This window comes from Gallus gallus, chromosome 10 (assembly GCF_016699485.2).
Source record: "Gallus gallus isolate bGalGal1 chromosome 10, bGalGal1.mat.broiler.GRCg7b, whole genome shotgun sequence".
In the NCBI taxonomy this organism is placed as follows: domain Eukaryota; kingdom Metazoa; phylum Chordata; class Aves; order Galliformes; family Phasianidae; genus Gallus; species Gallus gallus.
This window is the reverse complement of record NC_052541.1, coordinates 17240515-17266483: the sequence shown is the minus strand read 5'-3', so window position 1 is coordinate 17266483 and position 25969 is coordinate 17240515. Positions and strand designations below refer to the sequence as shown.

At 39.8% G+C, this 25969-nt stretch overlaps 1 protein-coding gene across 5 annotated transcripts in view; it reads left to right on the top strand.

Annotated features, from left to right (window-relative positions):
- ADAMTS17 (ADAM metallopeptidase with thrombospondin type 1 motif 17) overlaps positions 1 to 25969 on the top strand; it is a 165046-nt gene that overhangs the window by 20249 nt on the left and 118828 nt on the right. For all 5 annotated transcript variants that reach the window (XM_015292261.4, XM_015292260.4, XM_040706475.2 and 2 more), the window contains 4 exons: positions 3270 to 3442; positions 11910 to 11993; positions 12559 to 12716; positions 18588 to 18631. In XM_015292261.4, coding sequence (XP_015147747.2) covers positions 3270 to 3442; positions 11910 to 11993; positions 12559 to 12716; positions 18588 to 18631 — 459 coding nt within the window. The remainder of the gene's footprint in view (positions 1 to 3269; positions 3443 to 11909; positions 11994 to 12558; positions 12717 to 18587; positions 18632 to 25969) is intronic.

The window sequence follows — 25969 nt, the reverse complement described above, 5'->3', positions numbered from 1 at the left end:
TTTGCAAATTTGAAAGAAGAAAACAAAAAGAGGGGACTTGCATTTGAGTAGTTTGTTTTGCTTTGCTATACCTCCGAAGTAATGTGTCATTAATGACTACCTGAGCTCTTGGTAGGCTCCTTTGAGTCCACTGCACTTTGCCTGTTTAAGTTCTCAGTAGGCTTGTGGTTAGAGACTGTTAGGGAGAGAATGAGGGTAAGAGTCCAGATTCTTGATGTTAGGTCACTTTGGCTGTGTTTCTAGCTGAGCCTGTGGGGTGGTAGTTTTCCACACACAACTTCCAATCCCTGCCACCCAGTGGAAAGCAGCCAATCCACAATTTCAAGTAAAACTCACAAAGGGATGAAGTCCAGAAGCTTTGTGAACCAAGACTCCCCAGCAATTTGCCAGAGGTCCCTTTGCTGCTGCTTTCCAGAAATCACACTTCAGAGTTTTATACAGCTGCTTTCTCCAAAGAGAAGCTGAGCGAAATGGGCAAAGCCTTACCAGTTCCCTCATCTGCCTCTGGAGGAGGGACCACACCAAGCAATTGCATGGCAAATGACCATGGTATGACCTTCTCTCCACAGAATGCAAGTTGCAGTCTAGCATAATGGCTTTCTTATGGACAAAGTGGCATCTTTTTCAAAGATAAATTTTTGAAGTAGAAACCATGAGGGCTCTAAACTTGTTTTCTTCAATTAAAGCGTTTTTCATTACATATTCAAGGTCAGGCTGAGACCCATTTGAATGAAGGCCTAGATCCTTGTAAGAGCAAGATTTCTGGAGGTAAGAGATTTATACCAGTTGAAAACAGCAGGGAGTTACCAAAGCAAGATTTTGATGGAGGAGTCACTGCTGTTTCCAAGAAGGTTCTGATTGGCAGCAGCAAGACCCAGAAAGTTAGTGTTCTTCCTGGAATGATCTTCTGCTTCTCTGATTTCCAAACCCACCCTGCACCCCCCCATTATTTAAATGATTACCTTGAAAATTCTGCAGTGAAACATCCAATTCTGCAGAGGGAGGGAGATATGGGCCCATGAATGCAATGGAACAAAATGAACGACAAAAAAAGCAAGCATGGTGGCTATTTCACACAAGTTGAAGTCAACTCTGTTTCATATCCAGCAAATCAAGGGTGTGCTTACCTTTCCTTTTTTTCTAGTAGTTTCTACAGTGTTTTTTTTTTTTGCCTTTCTTGAGCACTTAGAAATATACAGATTCCCTGTTCTGAGGCAGCTTTGTCTGCAGTCCTTGTGAAAAGAAGCCTTGAAACTTGATAATTTTAATCTTTGATTCTAGCTCTCATTATTTATGAGCACCTCAGGATTTTTTTCCTCTTGTTGAGAGGCTCCTGCCTGTCTTGTTTGACCCAAGGGGAATATTTCCAAACCCTTTTTCAAAAGATTGAAATCAAATTTCATAGTTGTTGTCTCAGTTTAAAATATATACCAAGTGTTGACAGCTGATGCCTTGGGCACAAAAGCACGTACAGAGCAATGCCGGAATGACTGCTAGACAACTGAGAACAGAGATGGAATGGGTGTCTGCAAATGTGCGTATTGACAAGTCAGAAAATGGGATAAAAAGATGGAGTCCATTTCATCTGGGCTTTGGGACACCTACAACTGGTAGAGTTGATCACCTTGAGTGTGAGGAAGTCTGAGAAACTGGATCTGGATGCTAGAGCATTTACCAGTTTGGGAAATTCGAGCAGAATTAAAGAAGGGAGCTGGTGAATAGGCTGTGGGATCACTGAGCTTAGATCCAGTGCCCCTTGTAGGGTGCTGTTTACTAAGAGAAGGTCTCAAAATAAGTCTACAGAAAACTAAAAAGGGGTTAACTTCTTTGGGAAACAAGCAGCATGTGTAATGAGAAGTGGTATCTGTCTGCTCATCCAGAATGCTTTACCCTGGGTCACTTTCCTGTTGTCTGTTACCTTTACAGTGTTTTGGGACCTTTTATGTTTTGCTCTTTTTGGAAGAAATTGGTGCTAGCACCAGTGTCAATATCTTATCCATAGTACACTGCAGGCTGAGCACTAAGCAGATATAATTTCCGTGAGCCTTGGCAGTTTGTATTTTTCTGTAAAATACATTTGTTTTAATGACTTCATTTGCTTTACTTTCATTTTACAATTGAAAACATGAATACATTTCTTGTGACTGAAATGAAGCGAGTAGATTCAGTTTCAGATCTGAACTTGATTTCTCCTTTGTTCGTGTCTCAACTGCTTTGCACATCTGCCTTTGAGCTGTGAAACACATTTCACCTTTCAGTTTAAAACAGGATGACTTACTAATGTATTAATCTCTCATTTTGGAGAAGAGGAGGTTTAACTTAACTGATGTTTTATTTTTTGTGTTAGCAGTAGATGATTAATGCTTTGTTTTGCAGTCCTTAGCATGGGTCATACTTACAGGTTCTTATAATGTAAGAAAAATAAGGATCAGCTAGTTTAGGGGTTCCCTGCTTTTGGTATTTGTGCCACAATAAAGAGGCATGTGAGCTCTCTGCACGTAGGTGGCCAATGACTGCAGCTGCTGGTGCTGGTGCTCATGCCAATAGCAACAAATGAGCAAAGAAAGCTTGAAAAGGTCTTATCTAGCCTGACCTTCTGCACTTCTGGGTTTTATCCAGAGACTTCTGCAGTTGGCCAATAACACATGTTCCAAAACAATCTGACTTAATTAAAAAAAAGAAACTTAAGTGATTAGAGCTCTGTCTTTGTCATAGTGTGTTCTGTTAAATTGCTATAGTAACGCTGGTAGCAAGTTGAAATGAAGCTGATTGAAATACTGACTCCAGGAATATTTTACAACTTCCTTGGCCTAGTACAGCCTGCAAATTATACAGTGCGTTGCATCCCACAGTACACTCTCCTATCCTGAAGCTTTTTCCAGCCGACTTTTCCTTACTTAGGGCTTGTTGTGGAATTACATTGCTGTGAAATGTTACTTCTTCCACAAGCAGGACTTCCAATCTCTGAAATTTTTGCAAGTGCATGACTTCTTGGTTTGAATTACAGCTAATTCTTTTCTGTTTTGATTTTTTTTTCCTATCCTCTTTCATATTTTCATAAAATCTATTGATTTCATATAAATCTACATGCAAAAAAGATGTACCTGCAGTGGAACGTGTAAGTTGCTTATTTTAATCTGCGAATAACTTTTTAATTGAATGTCATTGAAATCTGAATTTGCCTAAGCATGTTTGCTGAAAAGAATATAAATGTTTTACTGTGACTTGCCAGCTATAGAATTCCCTGATTATTTATTTATTTATTTTAGAAAAGAAGAGGCAAAAGAAGATGAAATCAACCAGTGACTGGAGGGAGAGAAGAAATGCCATTCGGCTTACCAATGAGTACACAGTAGAAACTTTGGTGGTGGCAGATGCTGATATGGTCCAATACCATGGTGCAGAGGCTGCCCAAAGATTCATCCTCACAGTTATGAATATGGTGAGTATGCACTTTATTGTCAAAAGAAACAGCAGGAGTAAATGGATTTTATCTAGGGTAGGTTAAAGCTGGCTTCCTTTAGAGCTGTACTGGGTAACTGCTCTGACTTTCAGGTATGAGGAAGGATTTTATTTTTCTTGTGTTATGTACCACTTCTCCCTCATCTGTGTGATTCCCTGTATTTGTCTAATGACATTACAATATGAAAGCTATTTTGAAACTGACCTTGCAATTTCTCATCTGGGAGGTATTCCATGATTTTTCAGGACTGGTGTTTTCTGCCATATTTTTGTATTCCTGTAGTTTACCTTGGAAGAGAGGTTCCCAGAATGGATAAATGGTCTCACCTGATATGTTTCCTGTGTTGTTCTTCTTTATTATTATTTTCTAAAGATTGTATTTCCCAGTGTGTATTTGTTGTAGGAGGCAGTCAAATTGTTATTGATGACAAGAGATTTGTACTGATGTACAGCAGATGAACTAGCTTGACTTGAAGTCTTTTAGAGACAGTATTTAGCTCTGATTTTTACATAATAAAAATGACTGCCTCCCTTGCTGTAGAAAACATGTGAAACTCAATACCAAACTACCAGCCGATAGGAATTTCAGCTTTTGCCATTCTCTTAACCCCTGGGCTTCTTTTGAAGCATGAAGTGCTGCTGCTTGTGCTTCACAGTAGTCAATGGAGTTGAGCTTTAGAATAATTTTAGGAATTCTGTGGGAAATCTGCCATGAGTGGCAAGAGCCTTTCAAAGTTCTGAGCTCATATGCAGTGTGGGTGTTAATTTGTTAGCTGTCCTAGTAGTATTCACCCTCAGCTGATAAGGAAAAGCAAGATCTCTCACAGTGGATGCTTGCTCGCACACTCATTGGCAGTGACAATAAAAAGGTAATGGCCAAATTAGATGTGGACACTGAAAACTCTGCTTAGAGACAGCAGGGGTCCTTCCAGAGGCACTTGCTCAAGGAAATCTTGAAGGAAGTTTGTATGGCTGTGCCCATGCTATTGTAAAATCCGGGAACGGTTCATTCTCCTGACTACAGCTCTGTTGTTGTTCATGAGCAGTAAATTGGCTTGGGGAAAAAAATAACAGCTCTTAGCAGTAATTGACTGATCATGCCTCTAAGTGAACAGATGAATGACAGATGTTCAGTGCCTAGCCCAGCCATGCGACAACAGAGCTTTTTAAGAGATCTTATATTGCTTTATCAAGCACTGGTTTGAGGGAGCCCTCCTGTAGTGAAATACTTTGCTGATTAAGCAAGTATTTTAACTAGTCTTTTCCTTTAATGAGCTTCTTCTCCCTGTCCCTTCCTCTACCTTTTATTTTGCCATGTTGCATGCTGTGATAGTAGTCACTTAACAGGGCATCATTGCGTTCCTCTATTTAGTTGGATTGGTTTGTAGGAAATTTCTTTCAGCAAATCCATTCTTGTGACCATCCTTTCAGGTTCTTCTGGCTTTCCTGTATTTAAGGATGCATTTGCTAGGGACACAAGAGCCTTATTCTTCTCAAGGTCTCGGTCTCCCCAACTTCTAAATTCACATACTAGCTTTGCAGTGAGTTGAAAGGACATCGGTTCAACTCTGAACAAATCAGCTTCTTAAGTTTCTTTTTAATCTAACCTGATGCATGTTTGGATGTAATGTGTGTGTCAGATCTGAGTTTCTTCCATGCATCGGATGTTGGGACCTCCCGAAGGGCAATGGATACATCTTGTTTGCGCTGAGAACCCAGAGGTTCTCCTGAAATTGACTCTGCAATATTAATAAACCATTGCCATTGTGCCTGCCAGTTCTGCTGGGACTCAGACCATTGTGGTTGTGAGAGCTGTTAAATCTTAAGTCTAATCATGTCTTGATGGTCCTAGTACCAAAAGATCCATTCTTTCAGTGTAGATTTTAGCGTCTCTCTATCTTCTGTATAATTTTGTCTGTCTCTCACTATTGTTACATTTGAGTACACAGAGAGGCCAAGTCCTAAACTACAATTGGCCATTAATGCTGCTCTCTGTCCAGACTGAGAAGTCCTGTAGTACAACTCGGTAACATCAGCTTGCTCTTGCTAGGTGTGAGTTTGCATATGAGGATATACTGATGGCTTGGAACCTCTAAGCCTGTTTTCTAAACAACTGCTGAAGCTTAATTTCTAACGGATTTGGCTGATGGACTTGTGATCTAGGTTTTGATGCTTTAGTGTGAGCTCAGCCCTTTATTAGGCACCAGAGAGTGCACATGGATGAGGAGTATTGGCTGAGGATACACTTATTTGATATCTCCTAAGGTGCAAAGTCCAGCTGAAATCCTTCCCACTGTTAAGTCATTGCTCCTGGGGGCTCATCCGTGTGGTTTTTCTGATGTCTGGTAGGATTTGAATTTGTTTCTGCTTCTCAGCCTTCAAAGAAGCACTGACAGTCCTTCACCTCTGTCTGCCCACCTGCTTTCCCACACTTGCAGAAGCACAGTACTTTTCAGGGCTCTTCCTTCCTGAGGAAAGTGTTGAGAAAGGACGGCAAGCGTAGAAGATACCAAGGAATAATAATTGGCAAACACATATATCACATAATTGCATAAATCTTTTTTTATGATGCTATAAAACAAGGTGAAATTCAAGAAAATCAGAGGGAATTTCAGCATTCCATTTGTCATAATGAAACCAGATATTTATACTATCAAAAGAGGCTGAAGATATTTTAGGAAGAGAAATGTGGTTTAGGTAAGCCTTAGCTGATCTTTTCTTTCAGCCGTGCTCTTCAGGTAGTGCTTGAACTAGACACGACAAATCTGTGTGTGTTAGCTCCTTGTTTGTGAAATTACAGTTCAAGGAACGTGAAAACTGTGTTTCCTTGGGAAAATCCCCCTGATGTCTTTCTCTGATACAATATCAATTGTGCTTTATGTAACCATGCAGCAAAGGCCAGGCTGCTGGAGACCTCTGCTTGCTGCCTGCCTCAGTAGATTTGTCAGCCTTCCGTGACACTTTAGCTGGGGGAGGGGATTTGCACCATGATATTAGGCAATGCTTATTCAGCTACGCTGCAGGATGGCGGGCTGCCTCTAAAAGAAACCAGAATGTTAATTTTGGCTTGAAGGCTTGCATTTAAGCAAATAGAACGTTACTGGTCAGGGGTATATTAACTCCTCTCTGTAAGCCGTTACATTTACTGTCAAACCACAAAACAAGCATTAAGAGGTCTTATTAATGCATTTTTTATTTATAGACATTTTAAGCAAAGTGATCTGCCTTCAAGTATTTAATATCTATTTATGTTACAAGCATTTCTGAAAGGGCAAACTACAAAAAATTACAAAATACTGTTTTATTGCTCCTTTGGTAAATGAAAATTGGGGGGGGGGAGGGTGGAAGACATGGGAAGGGAGATGGTGGGAAGAAACTCCTAAGGAGGAAAAAAAAAAAAAGCAAAACCCTTCTGCAATCCAGAACAATCCAGAAATACCAGGTAGAGCTTCATGGAAGAAATGATGTGTTTTTTAATGATACTCTGTGGTTCTGACTGCTCCCCCTGAATAGAGAATAGATTCACATGAAGATTACTTGTTGTTTCTGAACGCCGTTGTAGAGATGCAAGCCCTTCCATTTAATAAACTAATACTTGAAGCTGGTATGACAGCTTTTCCCAGGTCACAGACGAATTTCCCTCTGAGGTACTCTGTCATGTATGAGTGGGAACTGAACTTGAGGCCTCTCTGCCTACAGTTAAGAGATCTCAGTGCATTGTATCGCTCCTGTTTCTCTGAATCTGCTCACAGAAACTGCATTTTTGGACTAAGTTCAGGAGCAGGTTCTGAAGGATTAAACATAGGCAGTTTTCTTGCAGTTCTATGCTTTTGTTTTCATCTGAGAGAAGTGGCCAGTAAGACTAAAAGGAGATTCTCTATCCTCTTTGACAGGTATACTGGCCTCTACTGTGGCAGGTCTTCACAAATAGAGCCTTTGGCATAGTAATTTAATAGTTGCTTTATTTGGCTTTAGGATTCTTAGATAAAAGTGCATTTTTGGAGTTTTGGAACGTGCTTTTCTTCTGTGAGAGCAGAGCACAGGGATGGAGGCATAAGTTAGTGTAGTATGTGTTAGTTTTCCTGCAGCTGTTCCTAAGCTGATTGATTAGTGTGAAAGCCCTCTGCAGAAGCAAGCACTAACTTGAAGTTAGTGATCTTTTTGGATTCAATGAAGAGGGAAAGTTTTTGTTATTCTTGAGGAATACTACTACTTTACTCTCTGAAGCCTTCTTTAACACTCCACAGCTCATTTTTCATCTTGGATTTTCCCTGTGAGAGATTTTTCTATTTTTAAGAAGCAGATAAAAACATTTTTATTGTGCACGTATTGATAGATTTACATCTCCATGCTCCTGGGGGCTGGCATGTAAAAGAACTGCTGCTGATAATCAACTCCCTTGCTCTGAACTAGAATTTTCATTATTGGAATGGGAATGTAAGGGAATAAGATATAGATACTTTCTACAGATTTCTCTCCAGCAGTCCCAACATAAAAATATATATATATATATAAATAAAAATCAACTGTATCTTATAAAGAACATGAATGTGCTCTTTTTTTTATAATGTTTAATACGGAAATTTGAAAGCTTGGCTTCAGGTAGGTGTTAGAAATCTTATAGCGCTTTTCAAAACAAGTAAAAGACAACCTCAGTTATCCAACTAATGCTCCTGCTGTCCAAATATCTTCCAGCAGCCACTGCAATGGGAAGGCTGGAGCTTGAATACAAGGCTCAGTGGATGGGGGGGGAGGGAAGGGGTGTAGAGGAAAAGGAAGAGGAATGTGGAGGGGGAATAGAATTAAAAAAAAAAAAAAAGCAGTTTACCCTCAGGGTTGTTGTGCTGAACATCTGAAACACATGCGCCTCCCTCCTACCATCCACCTGCAGAGGAAGCACTTGAGAATTAAAAAAAAAAAAAAAATTATACTAATGTAGTTTAGTTCCTCTCTTAGCCCAGTTCCTCATGTCTGGGTTGCGCTCTGAGCATGCTGGGGCAGGTCTGAACTGCTCGTGCCAAAACTGCATTTATTCTGTCCTGTTGATATCAAAACTATACAGAGAAGGAAGGGCAGGAGGAATGCAGATGGAGGAGGAGGTGGAGAAGAAAGATTATTTGGGCTTCATACTTCTCTGTTTTCTCTAGGGCATTCTGTGCAGTAGGGCTGTATCAGGGGAATATGTATGAAGGGAGATGCAGCAGAAAAAGAATAAAGCTCATCTGACAACTCCTCTTCCATTGTTCTATTTTCTGAGACTCTACTGTGCCTGTTTACAAAGTACTTTATCTGGGCTTTTGATGAGTCTTCACAGAATGGAAGTTAAACTAATGGTTTACATTCAACAGGGTAACCAGTACTCATGACTGTGTTTCAGCTGCACTGACAATTTTTCATGACATCCCTTCAGTTCAGTGAGCAAGAACTTCTCTTCCAGCTGAACTGCTCTCTGGTGCTGCAGTGGTAACCTAAAACAGCAACTTTTGGATTTTGTTCCATGGCATAGTTTAGCAAACTGTTAGAGGGTTTCGTGCAGCTGACTTCTGTTCCCAGCTGTCTCATTTAATTAAAAGGTTCTAAAATACCCCAAATACTCTTTATTTTCCCATGGCCACAAGGATGTGATAATGCATTTTCAAGCTTGAGGAAGGGTGGCCCATGGTATTGCGAGGGGGAAGGGAGGTGTCTATGAGTCAGTCTCTCTATAAATTCATGCTGTCTGTGCAGAAATAAATCTTGAGAACATCTGCACTGGGAAATCCCATTCCTCCTCCCCTAGTACCGATTATCTCAGCCATCTCACATGGTACTGTTAGCTCATGTGCTGATGATAGGCGGTTGGTTGCCTTGTGTGAACAGACTTTAACCTGTTGAATTATTTTCTTGTAGGCTAGGGGAGAAGGACAGAAGGTGGTCATTGCCACTATGGGGTCTGATTTCAAGCAGGAATGACCTATGGATTTTTATGATAATTCTCTCCGTGATAATTCCCACAATCTACCCTACCTTGAACAGTCTGATTTAATATTGTCTATGTGCAACCAAAATGTCAATAATTCACCTGTACCAAACTTAGTCTCCTACTTCTTTGTCAAGTCATTTAAGGACTGGTCACTTTCTCACTGAGGTTCCTTCTAGACTTAAACACAATGTGTTGAGACAGTTTGGGTTTTCATTTGTTAGGCTAATGTGTTGGGGAAAGAGCCCTTCTTGCCAATACACCTGACTTTATTCTCCATTGATGAGTAATCTGTCATTATCAAAGTTTTTAAGTTCAGCACTGTGGCATTAGGCAATTTGCAGTATATTTAGCTGCACATGCATCAAAGAATTGATTTCAAGTATATAGGAACTAGTCTTACTGCACTAAAGCAAATTTCTGTCTCTCCCTTTTAATCCAGTCAAAGCCCCTGGATTGAAAGGTCTTGTTCAGCTTCTGAGGCATTTAGAGTAGGGGAAGAAAGGAACTAGCTGCCAGATCTCTGGTAAGAGTGGCTCTGTCTCTTCCCTAGGTGGGATAATATTTAAATGCTTCAGTTGTACTGAAGTAGAGCAGCCACTTTTACCAGAATCTCTTAACAGAGGGAAGGATGATTGTTCCTACTGCATAGCAAATACTACCATGACTATGAGGCTTCTTTGGCATCTATTTAAGAAAATCAGCATGTAAAGCTTGAATGAACATGTGAACAAAAGCCTCTTTTGCATATCCAGTGACTGTTTTGTTTAGTATCCAATTTTTGCTACTGTCAACAGTGTCCAATGTTTCTCTGATCACTGGTAGATGCAAATACAAATAAGGTTAAATTAACCTTTGGCTGGAAACAGTGCAAGAGAAGAGGAAAGGATGGAGGGACCAACAACTTTGAAAATGACAAGATGCATTGTCCAGCAACAGAACCCCCATAGCATAAACCAGTTACTGAAAGCTACCTTTTGGAGTCAGTGGTGTTTGGATCCATCTGTGCAGATAGGTCAACTATCAGAGCCCTTCTCTGTAAGCATGAAGCTTACACCACCACCCCCCGCCCTCCCAAAAAAAACTCTCCTTGAGTCAGTAGTGAGAGGCCTTAGCTACTCTAGCAACATATCCCTGAGGTAAGTAAATAGTACCAGCACTTGTATGCATTTGTATACCAACCACGGGGCAGATAAATGGCTCATTGTGCTCATGCTGAAGGTCAGTGGGTCAAATACTGAGCAGCGTCTGTCTTGAAATCTGTGCCTAAATTATAGGAAACATTTAAGTGTATGATTAAATCCCACTCTAAACACTAAAGTGCTTAAGAACTCTCTTACACCGAACACATTCCTGAGTATTTGCACAAATAAGAAAAATACCAAGTGTTGAAAACATAACATCCAAAATACGTTCATGTTTTGTAGGAAGTTAGCTGAGTCTTTGTGATGTTTCTAGGCAAATGAGACGAGGGTAGGAAATACAGCTTACCTGGGACCAAGTTGTGTAGCCTCTTCTTAGGCTCTCTTCCATGATCTTGATTTGACTGATTGATTGAGAAGGGAATGCAACGTTCATCCAAAAGTTATTATGGGATATTTTAAACCTTTTTAAAATGAACCTCTCATTCATCTTTTTTTTTTGATACAGCCTAATCAATGCATTTGTACACAAATAAATGGTGAAATAAAGTTCTGGCATCAATTAAGATCTTATGTTCTAATCTATAAAAATGACATGAAGTATCTGAGCTGGAATGCAAAATCTGGAGAAAAGAGTAAGGTAGTTTCCGGTGCTATTTTTGTATTTCCTGAGGCTTGTGTCATTATGTGCTGCCTTATTACTATTCTCTTCTTATATAAGATATGAAAATAACAGAGGGAAATTGCTTTTCCATTCTATTTCCTGAAGTCTAAAACACACCATTATTTCATCTTGTATTCAGATATCTCTGATATTTAAATGCTGAAGATCCATGTTAGTTGGATGCTTCATAATGTATGTCCATGTTCTTGAGACTTTGGTTGATGTTTAGACTTCATTTGAAATATTTCTTTACTTCATTATTCAGCAATTCTATTCTCTCTCATTCAGTCCAATTAAAGTATCTTTCTTTTTTCAACTAGATTATGGGTTCTTTTTCATTGATTTGTTTTGTTTGTTTGTTTTCTAATGTTTCTGTCCCTGGATGCTGAATCTCACTCAGATTAGTCTGTTACAAGTTGGTCAGTTGATGAAGCTAATTGCTATATAGTAGGAACAAATGTACTATCTTTTTGTAAGCTACAGCGTAGTGTGTGGGACTGTTAGAGTGGCAATACAATAGCTCTTAAAATTCTTTATCTTTATTGTAGTAGGACAACCCATTTGGTTTCAGTTTGGGTCAGTGAAGGAAGAATATCTAACTTCAGTCACAGTTCTTTTAACTGCTACTACATCTTGACTTTTTTACTGATGTACTGTAGATGTTTTCTTTACACTTTAACAGGTGTACAACATGTTTCAACATCAAAGCCTTGGAATTAAAGTCAGCATTCGAGTGACAAAACTAGTCCTACTTCGCAGTCGACCTGTGAGTTCTAATTCATTTTTATCCTTTGCTATAACTGTTCTACTATAGTCTTACAGGCAGAGCAGGATCTCTGTCCTGTGAGTGAGAAGTATGGGATGTTTGTCTATAGGATCGCAAAACGTAACTAGTATGTGCCATGCTACGTGGATTGTGTTACAGATGGAAGTACAAGGGGCCACAGAAGTGAAAGGAACTGCAGTCCTTTTATGCAGCCTTTCTGGAAAATCTTTGCTTATAGTTGTGAACCAATCTCAGGAGTTAATTGTTAGAAAAATTTTATGGCTCTGGTATCAGAAATTAAAAAATGTCAGGTTTAGGAGACTTTTAAAGCTTGCAACTGCTGCCAGCTGATGGAATTCGTTCTGTATATTAAATGTCAGAGGTCAGCGTGGATTACAAAGCTCCTACTTCACCCACTCAGGTGAAGTTGGTTTCATGCTTTTTCGTTTTCTAACATCTGCATATTTGATCCTCAGTTGTTTGGTGTTTTTTTTATTAGAGGTATAATGATTTTGTAAACACTGTGATGAATATTTGTTCTTTTGTATCCCTTTCTATACAAAAGGCCAAGTTGTCTATTGGGCATCATGGAGAGAGGTCTCTGGAGAGCTTTTGTCACTGGCAAAATGAAGAATATGGTGGAGCAAAATACCTTGGTAACAACCAGGTTCCTGGTGCGAGGGATGACACCCCTCCTGTGGATGCTGCAGTTTTTGTAACCAGGTATAATGAGGTCAGGTTTATCAGTTTCCTTAAGCAATACTGGCCCGTAGTTAGTGCTGGGATCTTTTGGTCCAGCAGTAATCCAAGAAAAAGATTCATTGATGATATGTTTTGCTACCTGTGTGCTGTTTGGAGGGCTCAGATGCCTCAGGTGAAGTGTTTTGTTTGTGTGTAATTAACACTGCTGTGCAAATGCTTTATCACAGTTGTCCTGATAGCACATCATAGTCAGGATACAGTTAAGACACGTCTGTAGAATGGGTGATACCTTTTTCTCAGATCAGGTGGTGTAAGTGGAAAAGAGATAGGTGAGGTTTAGGAAGGCACAGGGTCTTCATCCTAGAAGAAAAAAGCTGACAAGTTGAGAATGTGGGTAAGAGCAAGCACCTTGAGTTTGGTTAGGTATGCATATTGAACACTCTGAGAGGAGAGATAGTTGGGACCTCTGGAGCATACGGTGTGATGGTAGGAAGGAGATTGTGAGTGAGCTATCTCCTAAGGAAAGAGGTAAAAGAATACCAGACGCTAAATTAATTTTCTCTTTGTCTTAGAAGATAACCACTTTAACATCCCTCCTCTGTCAATTCTTGAGTCAATCATTCTTAATTTGTATTTTTAAAGCCTGCTGCATTTATTTCAGGCATGAAACAATCTGTGTATGTTACAGAAAGTTTCCTTGCACCTGCAGCACTGCTTACTGAAGAATCAAACATATCAGAGTATGGCCCAGATACAGTAAACAAAAAGAATATCTTCCATGTTAACTTGTAGCCTTTTTCCTGTACTTTCCCTACCTGAACTCAACCTCAGAGTAAAATGCAAATTCCATGTTCCTTTCATTGTAAGTTATGAGCAGCAAATATCTGATTCTGTAAATTGCATACTTTAAGAATGCATACTTAAGAATGCATTGTTACAGGAATGACTTCTGAATAATTAAGGTGAGCACAAAAATATAGTGTAAGATGGTTTCTTCATGTGCTTGAAAGACACTACTTCCTACCTCCCTCTTCCTTAGTTTGAGATAGGAAATGTTTGTACTGCAGTTAGATATTGCTCACCTGTTACCTTTTTTTTTCCTTGCCAACAATGTAACTAGAAATGCATGCTTTTGCGTGAGATGCTTTTCTGACTGCAATTGTCTCTTGTGTTAACAGTCACATTGCAAACTATCCACTGGATTTTGTTGAGTATTCAGTAAAATAGCTGGCAAGCAGGGCATGGGGCCAGCAAAGTTCTGAAGCGTACACCTTCACAGACGTGTGCAATCTCCCCAAATCCTTTTCTCTCTATCATATTCACTGTAGTCCAACCCAAGCACCTAAGCAGCTACTTAGCATTTTAGGCGGGGTTAATAGTTCCTTTGAAGTCAATGGGCTGAACATCCTGGTTATAGTTAAGCATGTGCTTTATTGGATCGGAGCCTAAATAAATAACTAACATTTTTGTTGAACTCATCTGGGCATCCAGTTGTCTTGCATGACAAGTGAGGCATACAGAATCTCTTCTGATGTGTTCTAAGCACTGGATGGAGGGAATGAGCAGAGCATTTCATCTGTGCATTCTGTCTGCAGCTTACACATTGAATGCATAATGTCATGTTAAATGAGTTGAACTTAGGCATTTGAGGAAGAATTGTAGAGATGTTCATTGGGTTCAGTAAATATGCTACTTTTGTGATCGGAATAGTTGGAGAAGTACAGGTTCGCTTGGGTTAGAAGCTAGGTTCAGATTTGGTGAGAATGTTCATGCCAGGAGCATGCTGTTCTGTGTAAGAACAGCATTTTCCTGTTTGATAGGTCACCAGCATTTACTTGTATCCTTCCTTCTTGCTGCGTCTTATCCTAACCTATCCTACTTCTCCTGCAAAGAGGATGCTGTGTTCTTGGAAGATTTCTGGCCAAGCTGCCCAATTCCTGTGTCAGGGTTTCTACTCTTGGCTTTGGAAGTGTGTATGTGTGTGTGTGTCTATCTGTCTGTCCCTTGACCCTCTCCAGAGTGTACAACTAGACAAGCAACCAGCAGAGGATATGGGAGCAAAAGCATGTCTAGCATGAGCAATAGAACCAGAAAAAGTAGAAGCTGAATTTTCAGCAGCTGCAGCTGCTTTAAAAGTAGGAACAGATTGTTTGGGGTGAACCTCTGGAACCAGAAGACTTTCTTCAGTCTTGCTGTGTTCATTTGTAACACCGTGGCACGCTTGGCTTATAGAACTTCATCTGTAACTGGTTTTCCCCATGTACTCATTTGTATGCAAAAGGAGATGACCTCCTAACTCTTCTGTGGGATTTTGATAGCGTTTGCCTAATTAAGTTGTGGGTAAGGGGAATACTGTATCTGAAATAAGATGTACCACTGCCCAGTTCAGTAGGTAAAGGAGACAGTGGTAAAAAATCTCTGAAGCTTTGAATATACTGTAGTGGTTTCTAGAATCATCACACTTTTGTTGTTCAAATTCTCATTTTGAACTTACAGAAATTCAAATCTCTGGCATTTACAGGTAATACACTTCATATTTTAATGGGCAGCTGACCAGAATAGTTTCTTTCTGCAGAATCTGTATCTTAGTGATCCTAGAAGCATGTTTCATTTAAAACACATTCTCTCTGTTGATCTTCTGTTCTCTGCATTCCTCAGAAAATCTTCAGTATTCTTCTGCTCTCCCAGCTTCTTGGCCATTTGGGTCAGTCATTAGAGTGTAGGTGATAAGGGAGCAGAGCAGAGAATCAGTCAGCACTGACAAGAGCATAATTCAGAACTGTTACTCAGCTGAGACTTGTGTTGTTTTTTTTTTTCTGATGAACTGCTGTAGTTATTTCATTTGCAGCCTGCTTGTTCCTCTGCATTTCTTCAGCTCTTCACTGTCCCATTAAGTGGGCAAGTGAAGCAATTCCGTATGCATTTAGGAAGCTGGGCACATAGTGCTACGAAATATACATTCAGGGTAATCTTTTTTTTTTCTTTTTGGCAAGGTTTTGCCTATACCCATTTCCTCTGTCCTTTAACTTTGTGACCCAGTAGGGTTAAACTGGTCAAAAGGTATCATTTGAAGGATGCTGATAAATGACTACTGAACAGAATACTTCTCACTCATGCACAGTTCAACTACTGTCCTTATTTCTTACAGGAAGGACTTGAATTGCAGAATTTAGCTTAGCACAGTTAGGTATTTTTTTCCAGTTCGTGTGAGCCAGATGGAAGAGTGACTTTAGGAGGAGTTCTGAGCTTCTTTTCTGGCTCTTTATTGAATAAAACAACCCACTTATTGTCATTTTTTCAAAAGAATTGTTTAATCTTGCTAATGAAGATACACTCCATGATAAAAATGATAACGACTAAGAATTTCAAAGATCCCTAAAAAGTCAGAACACATGTGCTACTTGATTCAGCCAGTGGCTAAAAGTGGAGAGGAAATTTACTTTGCTGCCATAGCATGCTGTTTCAATACATTATCCAAGACTTAGTGTGGTAAGGTCAGATCTGGCCTTGGATTTGAATGGCAGCTCCTAGAGTGAGTTTTATTCCAGTATAGCTCTGTAAACCATCCTGCTAACATCCTGTTGCATATCCCAGGTGAGACAGATCTTTCTTAATGCCTGTATGGTCTGCATTCCCTCTCATGATTTTCCAGGAAAGGACTTTAGGAATTTCCATGTGTAGGTTTTATTTAGGCAGCATCTTGTCTTTGGAAAAAGTCTGAGATCCACATTTGAATGTGCTTTTGTGTTTGGCCAGAGTTTTAGGGTAAAACTTAAACAATAAGTCGGTAATTTAAAGCCTAGCATCTTCATGCATGGCCTTTTCATAGAAGGAAGTATGGTATCTCTTGGACTGTATAGGACGGGCTGGGAAATTTCATACTTAAAGCCCACATGCAGTGAGCTGGGTAGCTATGTTCAGTTCTTTTTGCTGACCTTTTTCAAGTCCTACTCTGACCAGACAGCATCACAGCACTCTTTACAAACCAGGATTGTTCTACCTCTCTTTGACAGTGTGCAAGTTGTGCTGGTTTATTTTTAAACCCCTTGTTTTATGACATAGTGGTAATTTCTCCAGGAAGCTGCCCAAAAGTGCCAGACACCCTTCAGTGTAGATCATGGAGTGCAAGGAGCAAAATTTGCTGTGTTTTCTTTGCAGAGCCAGCCAGCCCCTGAGTAGAGAAGCTTTTCTAGCAATGGCCTTTTGCCATTTACTAATAGTTCAGCTATCTGTTGTCACAAGAAAAGCATCTGTTTGATTTACCAGTTTATATAACATAATAAGTCCTTAAATAAACCTCCGTCAAGTTGGCCCTGGGAACTCAAGCGGGTGTGCTTTTGCCAGCTCTGTCAGGAGACTGTCATTAGTCTTCTTTGGAAAGGCTGGAATGCCAAGGTGTCGAGACACAATAAGGCTGCAGTGAAAAATGAAAGCTGGGGCTGGCGTGTGGTCGTAGCTTCCAATTTTGTTTTGCTCCTATCAGATTTTTTTAACACTTTGATAGTTATTACGTTTTTTCTGCATTGAAGCATTCTGAGATTTCAATATCTGCTTAGAGGTGGTAATAGTTACTGTTTCCATTCTTCCAAGCCTTTGGCAAACTGATTTGTCATTTCTAAAGAGTATGGTGTGAAGGTTTTGCATTTGTTACTCACAATCCTGAGCCTTAAATACCTTTTCCTATAAAGCTTAATTTCATAATTTTTATTCATGGAAGAAGTACTTTTAATCTTTCTCCATTCTTCTTTCTGCCACACTCTCAAATTCAGAATCCTTTCTGGGACTTGGGTATTTCAAACAACATGTTCCAACTGTACTAACGTGATTCTCTCACTAGCCTTGCCTTAGGGTGAGGAAAGCTATGACAGAGATTATGGTTTCTTGGCTTCCCTTGGGCTAAGGAACTTCAGAAATGTACATGATGCTTTTCTGTTCCTCTTCATAGCAGATGGTGCTGCAAAGCAGGTCTGAAGGTAGTTCCTAAATGTTTAGGCCTAATTGCTTATTGAAATATATTCAAGCCATTAATTTAATCGTAAAATACTTCTCTTCCCATGCTTGTTATACTCTCATGAGGGATCTCATTTACAAAATCTTCTCACTTGAAGTGGTATTACTTAAACAGTGAGGTTCAAGGGTTTTTTTCCTGCCTCTGTTTAATGAGGATCTATGGATCTTTGGCAGGATGCGTGGATGCCAGTGGCATATGTAGTATCTATTCCTGCTTTAGTGAGATTCAGGGAGACTGGATGAGATGTGGAGGGACAACAGAGACCAGATGAATTCCTTTAAACCTCTGTGTTGGATTCCAATCATAACATGGCAGACTTGGCAGTAATATGTTTAGCTGAAGCCAGTTCACCTGGCTGTTACCTGGCAAATCCTGCAATTCTCTTTTTATTTCTGTGCCAACATCTGTCATTCTCTGTTTAGTGCTGCTTCTTTCTTGTCCTTCTCTATTGCAGTGGAAGAACAACTCCAGAATTTCTGGGTATAGATGATCAGTTCTGTGTCTCCAGGCAGTGACCCCCACTTATCCTTTCCTTCCACTTTTGATAATACAGTTCTCTTCTCAAAATGAGAGATTCATTATTAATCCAGGTGCTGAAGTCTGACTTCCTAGAGGCAGTATCATATATGATATTGCAGTACTTTTTGCATGAAAAATCTGAAGTATTAAATTGGATAGGAAGACATGGAGCTGATTCACATAATTGCTTGCAATCTTGCAGCAGCAGTCAGTGTTGCTGTCTCTGCTGTCACTGTGTAGACTGCACAGCAGTTAAAATCCCTCTACTCCCATGATATGTGAATCATGCATTACTGCTTTTTCCTAGCCTGGAGTCTGGAGGCACAGGATAAGTTTGACTTCTGTTCTGTTTTGCTTTCTAGGACAGATTTCTGCGTACACAAAGACGAGCCTTGTGACACTGTGGGTAAGTCAAAGAAGTAGGGGAGAATATTTTGATAGCCAACTCTATCCTCAGAGGAGCTTTTGGGGCAATCTTTCATTCTCTGATTTAACGTAATGCTACTCTTGCTATTCTGAATACCCCTGTGATGCAAATACAGATTAGTACGGGATATAAACTATATATAATCCTTTAAATACTAACCCTTCTAAGCACTGGAAGTCTCCAAGTTTAGGAAGTAATCTTAAGTAACTTTACATTTTTGGAGCAGATGTAGAATTAAATAATTAGAGATTAATAAATTGTCTGTTAGTATGTCTGTAATGTTCCTTCCAGTGCTCCCTCACCTCATTTCTCAAACAAGAATTTGCTAACTAATGAATGTATTTGCAGCTGTAAGAACCTGTGTAACACTCACAGATCAAACTGGCATATAGACATGGAGAAGAATACCTCATTGTAGGAAAGCCAAGTCAAATCTTCTTTTCCGCCTCCTGCTTCCTAACTGCCTTTAATCTTACCCAAGCCCTGGATTCACAGAGTCATTACATCCTATGTGATCCATCTATTTATTTATTCTACTTAGGTAGCAGTAATCTTCACTGTATCTGTTCATCTGGTGTGTTTTTTTAATCTTGACAGTAACAGCATTGTGTGGAGGCATAACTCAACATCCTCTCTGTGATGATTACATTACTTTTTTTTTTTAACTTGCCTGAAAGTCAAAACTTTGACTGTGTGAACTTGGAGTGGATACTGACTTTCAGCTGATCTTAAACTTCAGGGTTTGCAAAGATGATTGGAGACCAGGAGTCCCTACTAACAGCAGTAGGTGACAAGGGACATGGGATATCCTCAGCAGGAGTTCTGGGGCTGCTTATAGAAGTCTCATTTCAGAATGCAGACCATTCCCTCTTTGCATTATGGAGTCTGATCAGGTGAAAGGAAATAAAGAGCTGAAAAATGTATACATTTTCTTTTTAAACATGAGCAAGGCTTGGCTTATATGTTTAAATTTTCCAATGGGAATCCCTCACAGTGTATTTGTTCTTTGTCCAATTGAAAACACACTTCTACTACTACTGAGGAAGGTTTTTTGTGCCTGCATCTGGAGATGCCTGTGGTAAGATACAATATAGAATTCAAGAAGAAAAAGAAAAGCTGATGGAAGACATCTGCTGACCAAGGTCAGGGCTTTTTCCATTTTTAAAGACAATGATCTTGAAGATCTCTATTCAGGGAATGATGTAGACAGCATGACGAAGGAAATATTTTTATGACTTTTTTCTGTTCATAAACTACCCGAATACTTTCTTGTGCTGAAGTCTATGGCTCCAGTGGAAAAAGTGGAAGATCAGGGTGATAAAGATTAAACTTGTTAGATGCTATTTCCAGCATAGTTTGTTGTAGACTTTGAGAAGGTGGCTGTTCCAATGAGAAAAAGTTTGGTCTCTTTGCTCTCTTCAGTCCTACTTTTCTTTACTTCTGGTGCTAGTATCTTCTGCATATCCTGTGCCCTGCTCTATTGTTTGAGCCCAGAGACAGTGTCCTGATCAAGTCTTTCATCACATGATACCTACTTAATTTTTTTTAATTCTGTTGAAGTAAGTAAAAATTTTGATGACATCCATTTTCAAGCATTATTGCCTGTGCCCAAGTTGGTCAGCTACTGCAGTTGTTTCAGGTCAACTACCTGCTTAGGCCCTTATCTCTGTGTTGCATATTTTGAAAGGTTTCTTCAAAACTCTACGACTAGGAACTGTTCTGGTAGGGCTGCAGTCTGAATGAAGTCCACCCACGTTACACTGTATATTGACATTCCATCTGTCGCTGCCTTGAGAAATAACTGTTATGCTTAGAGCCTGAATGAAGATAACAATTCTTCTGGTCATCAGCTTGCAAAGGAGAAATGCAGTGGTGCAATATGAAATTGGAGAATGGTGGATTTTGAGGGATTCACAGCCAGAAAAGAATTCATGTTTCTGAGCTCTTAAACAAGTGCTAAAGCCATGAGAGATAATATCAGATAATTAAGGGCCACACATTTAATGCCCTGAATCAATCATATTTGTAATTTGCATGTAGATCGTTGTCTCTGCTTTTAGTATAGCAGTGTTTTAAGTTAATTTCCATTTCTCTGTTGAATACATGGGTGATATAATTATATGGTTTTTTCTCTGCTGGTGAAAGTTAGCTAGTATGTGATTTTTTTCATATTACAGATGGTAGACTAGAACAGAATTTGGCTTTGTGCTGTTTATGTGCATCACAACAGAGGAAGAATAAACGAAGGAATATACTTCTGTGGTATACCATCTGTCTGAAAAAGTATTTAGTGTTGGTAATACTACATTTTAATTGTGTGAAAGGTTTTTTTCTGCTTTTCCTCTTTGATCAGAACAGGGAGAAAAATAGTTGACATCACAAAGAAATAGGTTTTAATAGCCACCTCCATTCTGCGTCCTGCGTACATGGATTAAATAAGTAACCATGTAGAGTGGAATTCAGTTTATTGCTAATGCAACAGTCAAAGTGGGCTGATGCCTATTGGTGAGCAATATTAGCTTTTAAAAAACTATGCTGATACTGATGCTGAGAGGGCCATCGCTGTTGTTGCTAGGTTCTTATTCCTCACTCCAGCCCCCACAGTCACTTCCAAATCAGCAAATGTACCTACAAGAGCAAGAAGCTAATCCAAAGAATGACATTGCATTTGTCTTGAAGATGATGCTGAGATTACAGTAAAGTTCTGAAGAACTGCAACTTGCTTTCATTTCTTACCTCACACTTCCCCTTTTGTATGTGAAGAACTGTCTCACCAGATGCATGTGGTTTTTTTTTTTTACCTTCTTATGGATTAAGCTGGCCATTGCAATGTGATGCACTGCTGCCCTTTGAAGAAAAAAGCATCTTCCTAGTGAGCAGGCCTTCTCCTAAACTAGGAAACTGAGGCTGCTGCTCTGTATAAGGTGTAATCTGGACTCTAGAATACTGGTTTTTATTCTCAGCTCTGGTATTGGAGCTCTGTGTGACATTTGGCAAGTCACTTATGTTTGGAATACTTCTGTCTACCTCTATGAAATGGGGATTTTAGTGCAAAGCTATAAGAGATTGTATGGCTTAAGTAGTTCATGTATAAAGCTGTGTGATGCATATATAAAATGTACAATGCAGATGTGAGTCAGCAATCTAATGTTGCTTAGTCATGTTTAAGAGCATATACAGACTCCATTAGATTATGTGCACTAAAATTAGTGTATTTAAAGCATTGTACGTTTTTTTTTTTTAGTGACAGTGCTTTGATTTTATTTTTTCTTTATGTTGTGAGAAATATGCAAGCAGAATTCCTGGTGTAAGTATTGAGGTTCAGCTGTTGTTTGGAAGTGGGATTATGAAATTTAAATGGCTTATAAGAGGTGTTCATTTGTGCTCAGAAAGATCCATACTGAAAAACCTGTCTGGAATCGTTGCTTGCTATGCGGACGCAGAGAGAAAACAGCAGCAGGAGGTTTGTATTTGTATTCTGGCAGGGGCCTCTCTCTGAAACCAGTTGCTCTGGGGACTTGGTTCAAATTTTTTTGGCCCAGCTGCCAAGGTAATGTGGAAGGTTACATAATGGCTGAAACAAGCTCAAAAATTGTGAAAATATGTAGGTATGTCTTTGTGGGGTGATACCCCACTGACACTGTCAAGAAACAGAACCACATTTGTTTAAAGAATAGTTTATTAATGCTTATTGCCCCACTTGGTTGTGTGAGTAAGCTCTAAGAACAAATGAATTCAGAAAGGAGGGGGAGAGAAGGAAAACGCTATGCCTGCATGCAACACACTTGCCACAGCTGTGTTTCAGTAGTCTCAAGTGCTGGTACCTCTGATAGGCTCTGCAATTTGAGTGCAGGAGGTTTGCTTTGCGCAACATAGTGTTGACACACACCAGTCAAAAAGTTTGCAGTCTGCCGCTGCTTCAGACTCATCTCTCGTGATGTGACTCTAACCAGGTCTGCCGTTTCCTGCAGAAAAATCTTTGTTCCAATTGAGCTGCCTCTAAGCCAGCCAAATTGAGAGTTTAATGTCTAGCTATTAATATCAGGCTGCAGCTTGGAGCCTTGCACGTTGTAAGGATCCAACCTTTCTGTGACATAAGCAGATTGAGAATGCCCCTTTCGTTCAATATTTCCACTGCTAGTGCCAAATAAGCAGCTTTATGGTTAGTTAGGAATGATCCTGCATATTTCAAGGCAAAGCTTGGACTTGATTCCTTAGTGTACATGTTACCCCAGATCCAAGCTGGAGCTTTGCTGTATTCAGCTAATAGTAAAAGTAGGGGCAGTATGGAATTGGGAAATGGAAAATGAGAAAGTGTCTTAAATATCCTTAAATTGCCCTGGTTAAAAATGTCTTTACCTCTTCTGCAGTCACATATGCTTTCGATGGCTTGATGTTGGGGAAAAGAAAGCAGAATACAGTGTACATACTGCACATGGGCAGGTTTAGTTGAAGAAATAGCTGCCTGGAGAAAACCGAGCATCAGAGCAGAAGTGATTGAGAAACAGTTTTCCAAGCTGTTTCCACAAGTGAAGCAGTGTTTTGTGAAAAGCAATCCCATCTCCTCAGTGGCTTTAATTGAAGGGATCTGAAGTAACTTATTAAGAGGGTCCTGGGGGTTATAAATTCTTGTATAGTTTGTGTCCTGTATTTATTTGGCTTTTCCAAACACAAACTGGTGTGTGTGGTTTCAGTTTTGCCACTGTTGATGCTTGGTAGCTGTGCAGATGACGTCCTTCTGCTGTCCCAGTGTGTTCATACTATGGTCACTTCTTCCTTTCTTGAGAAGTGCCATCATAGAGAGCTGCATCCCATGGGGCTATTGGCTAATTTTCCCTCCCTTAACAATTACACCCTGGTCCCTTTTCATGAGTGCTGTAGCACAGAGGTTTTTAAAGAATGTCCAGGTTTTCCAAATCTGACATTTGGTCTATTCGTCACTGAAGATTTTAATCCTTCTGTATTGCATGTTGAGTGCCTGAAAAATGGACAATGCATTTTTTTTTTTTACCTTTTCCTTGCTGATTTGCTTGTGCAGTCGGGTGGTTCCTGTTCTCAGCAGTAACAGTTCTTATCAGTCCTGTCTGTGCTCTGTGCTGTTCTTTTAAATCTTCCTCCCTGTGTAATATAGATTGCAGTCCCCTAACAGTGTCACAACAGAGAATTAATCCCTAAGGAAAGGGAAAAGACTAGCTGGTTTGCTGTGAGTGGAAAAGAAAAGGAATTCTCACATTAAAAACATTTTCCATAGTGGTTCGTGTTGAATGTTTCTGTATATTCCAGGGCGGGTTTTTATTTGATGCCAGAATAAATAGAAATACCTGCTGCTTAAAACAATTCATTAGAGAAGCAGTGCCTGGCTTTAGCAAAAACCTTACTGAGACTGTCCTCCAGACCAAAATCACACACACTTCAGTGTGTTAAAATGAGCATATGGTCAGTTAAAATGGCCCTTAAAGGGACGCTCTTCAGTTAATTTGATGTTTGTGAATGAGCAGGACCTCACAGCACTGCAGATTTTTATATCAGTTGTGGCTGTGTAGGGCGAGGTAGAATCAGGCTGCTGGCTTTATGAAACCAAAGGGAGCCATGCTACAGTACAGTGGAAGACTTTTTCTCTTGCCTTCTGGTTGCTAAGGAATAAATACTCAGCTGCACAACTCAGTGCAGAACTGTGCTATTGAACATATTCATCACTACCATCTTGTGCCCCACACTTCCCACAGTGACCTTCCAATTTCTTTTCACCAGCTAGCAATCTCTCCTTAGTGATAGTTCCTAAGAATTATCAGTTCTTGATTAAAAAAAAAAAAGTGTGCCAGTAGAGTTTAATATGATTGCATACGTTTTAATAGAAACACTGGAATGAACACAGCCGCTCAAGGAATCACAGATTCCTGCTAACATAACCCTTGCTCTTCCTTGCCTCAGTGTCCTGTTTGTACTTTTCCATCTTGCTTCTTTTGGGAACACAGTTTCAGTGAGGCTGCTTTACATGTGCATGGCTGTTCAGTCTCCAGCTGTGAGCCTCTGATGAAAATCTAGCTTCCACTAGACTCATTGCATGAGTTTTTTCCTAGAGGCACTTGTGACTTTGGAGGTACCTGAGACGTCTTTGGGAAACCTGATGTCCTGAGGCTGGTGCTTTGTACTTCCTGAAAATTAGCTGTCATCTCAATTAAGCTGTCTCTATTTGGGCATTCAGAATCACTGAAAATTCTTAAAATCTTTCGAAGAAATAATAGTCTGTGAGAGCCAGAAAACAAAATCTAATAGAAACAAAAGTGAAACTGACCAGTCTGCTTTTGGAAGGGCAAGCGGAAAATACAAACAAAGGCTGTGTACAAACAATGTTTCCCTCTGTCCAGCCTGTAAAATAAATAAATAAAACTGGGCATGCCAGTTTAAGCAGACAGTGTATTATTGTGAAATGCATCAGCTTTCTCAATGATTTATATGAGAACTTGCAGTGTATTTGGTTGAGTGAAGCTCTGATACTGCTTTGTAAAGACCTGTTTTCTCTTTTTGTTGTTATGGAAAGTGAGACATTTGAATTTCGTTTGCCTTTGGGTTTGTTTTGCAGCTTAGTAGACTTGTTCAGGATGGTCTTTATTCATTCTGTGTTCTAGTGGCAGTGGTGGATTCTTTGTTTCCTTAGATGAGAAATAACTACGGCAGAGAGGCACTAGCCAAACACTAGTGGCTGTGCTTAGTTTGGATCCTTTATGTTCCCATCATACATAGAAAATAGGTTAATTGATCAATCAGTCTGTTCTGTTCTTAAGATTATTTAATCTTAATGCTGTTTTCTGAATTTCTGGTTATCACAACCTTTTTCTTCACCTTCTGTTTTTTTCATGTCTTGCAGAGGGAACAATTAGCTTATGTAATTAAAATAAATGAAAGCTTTCAGTGGAGGGAGAGTTAGTGACAGATCTTTCTGACCATTTGTCATTGTTCCCCCTTCCGTATGTACATAGCTCTGAAGCATCACAGATCCTCTATTGCTCTCATGACTAATGCCCTTCCCTTGCCGTTTTGTTGAAGGTCTGTTTGTCTTTGCTGGTGGCTCAGAGCTCTTAGAAACTCTTGCTCAATTTTGTTCCTTCATCTTCTCTTTTGTTCAGCTGGGGCTGGACACCAAGAAGCTGCTCTCCTGGGAGAGGACTGGATGATCTGTCTTCCATCATGCTAACCACATGACTTGCCCACTGGGGTTATGGAATTTCCCTACATTTGCTACACTTCGTTCTTCATAAACCTCCAGTAGTTCCTTATTAGTTCTCCTACATACATCATTTTCTTTCTGTAGCCCCA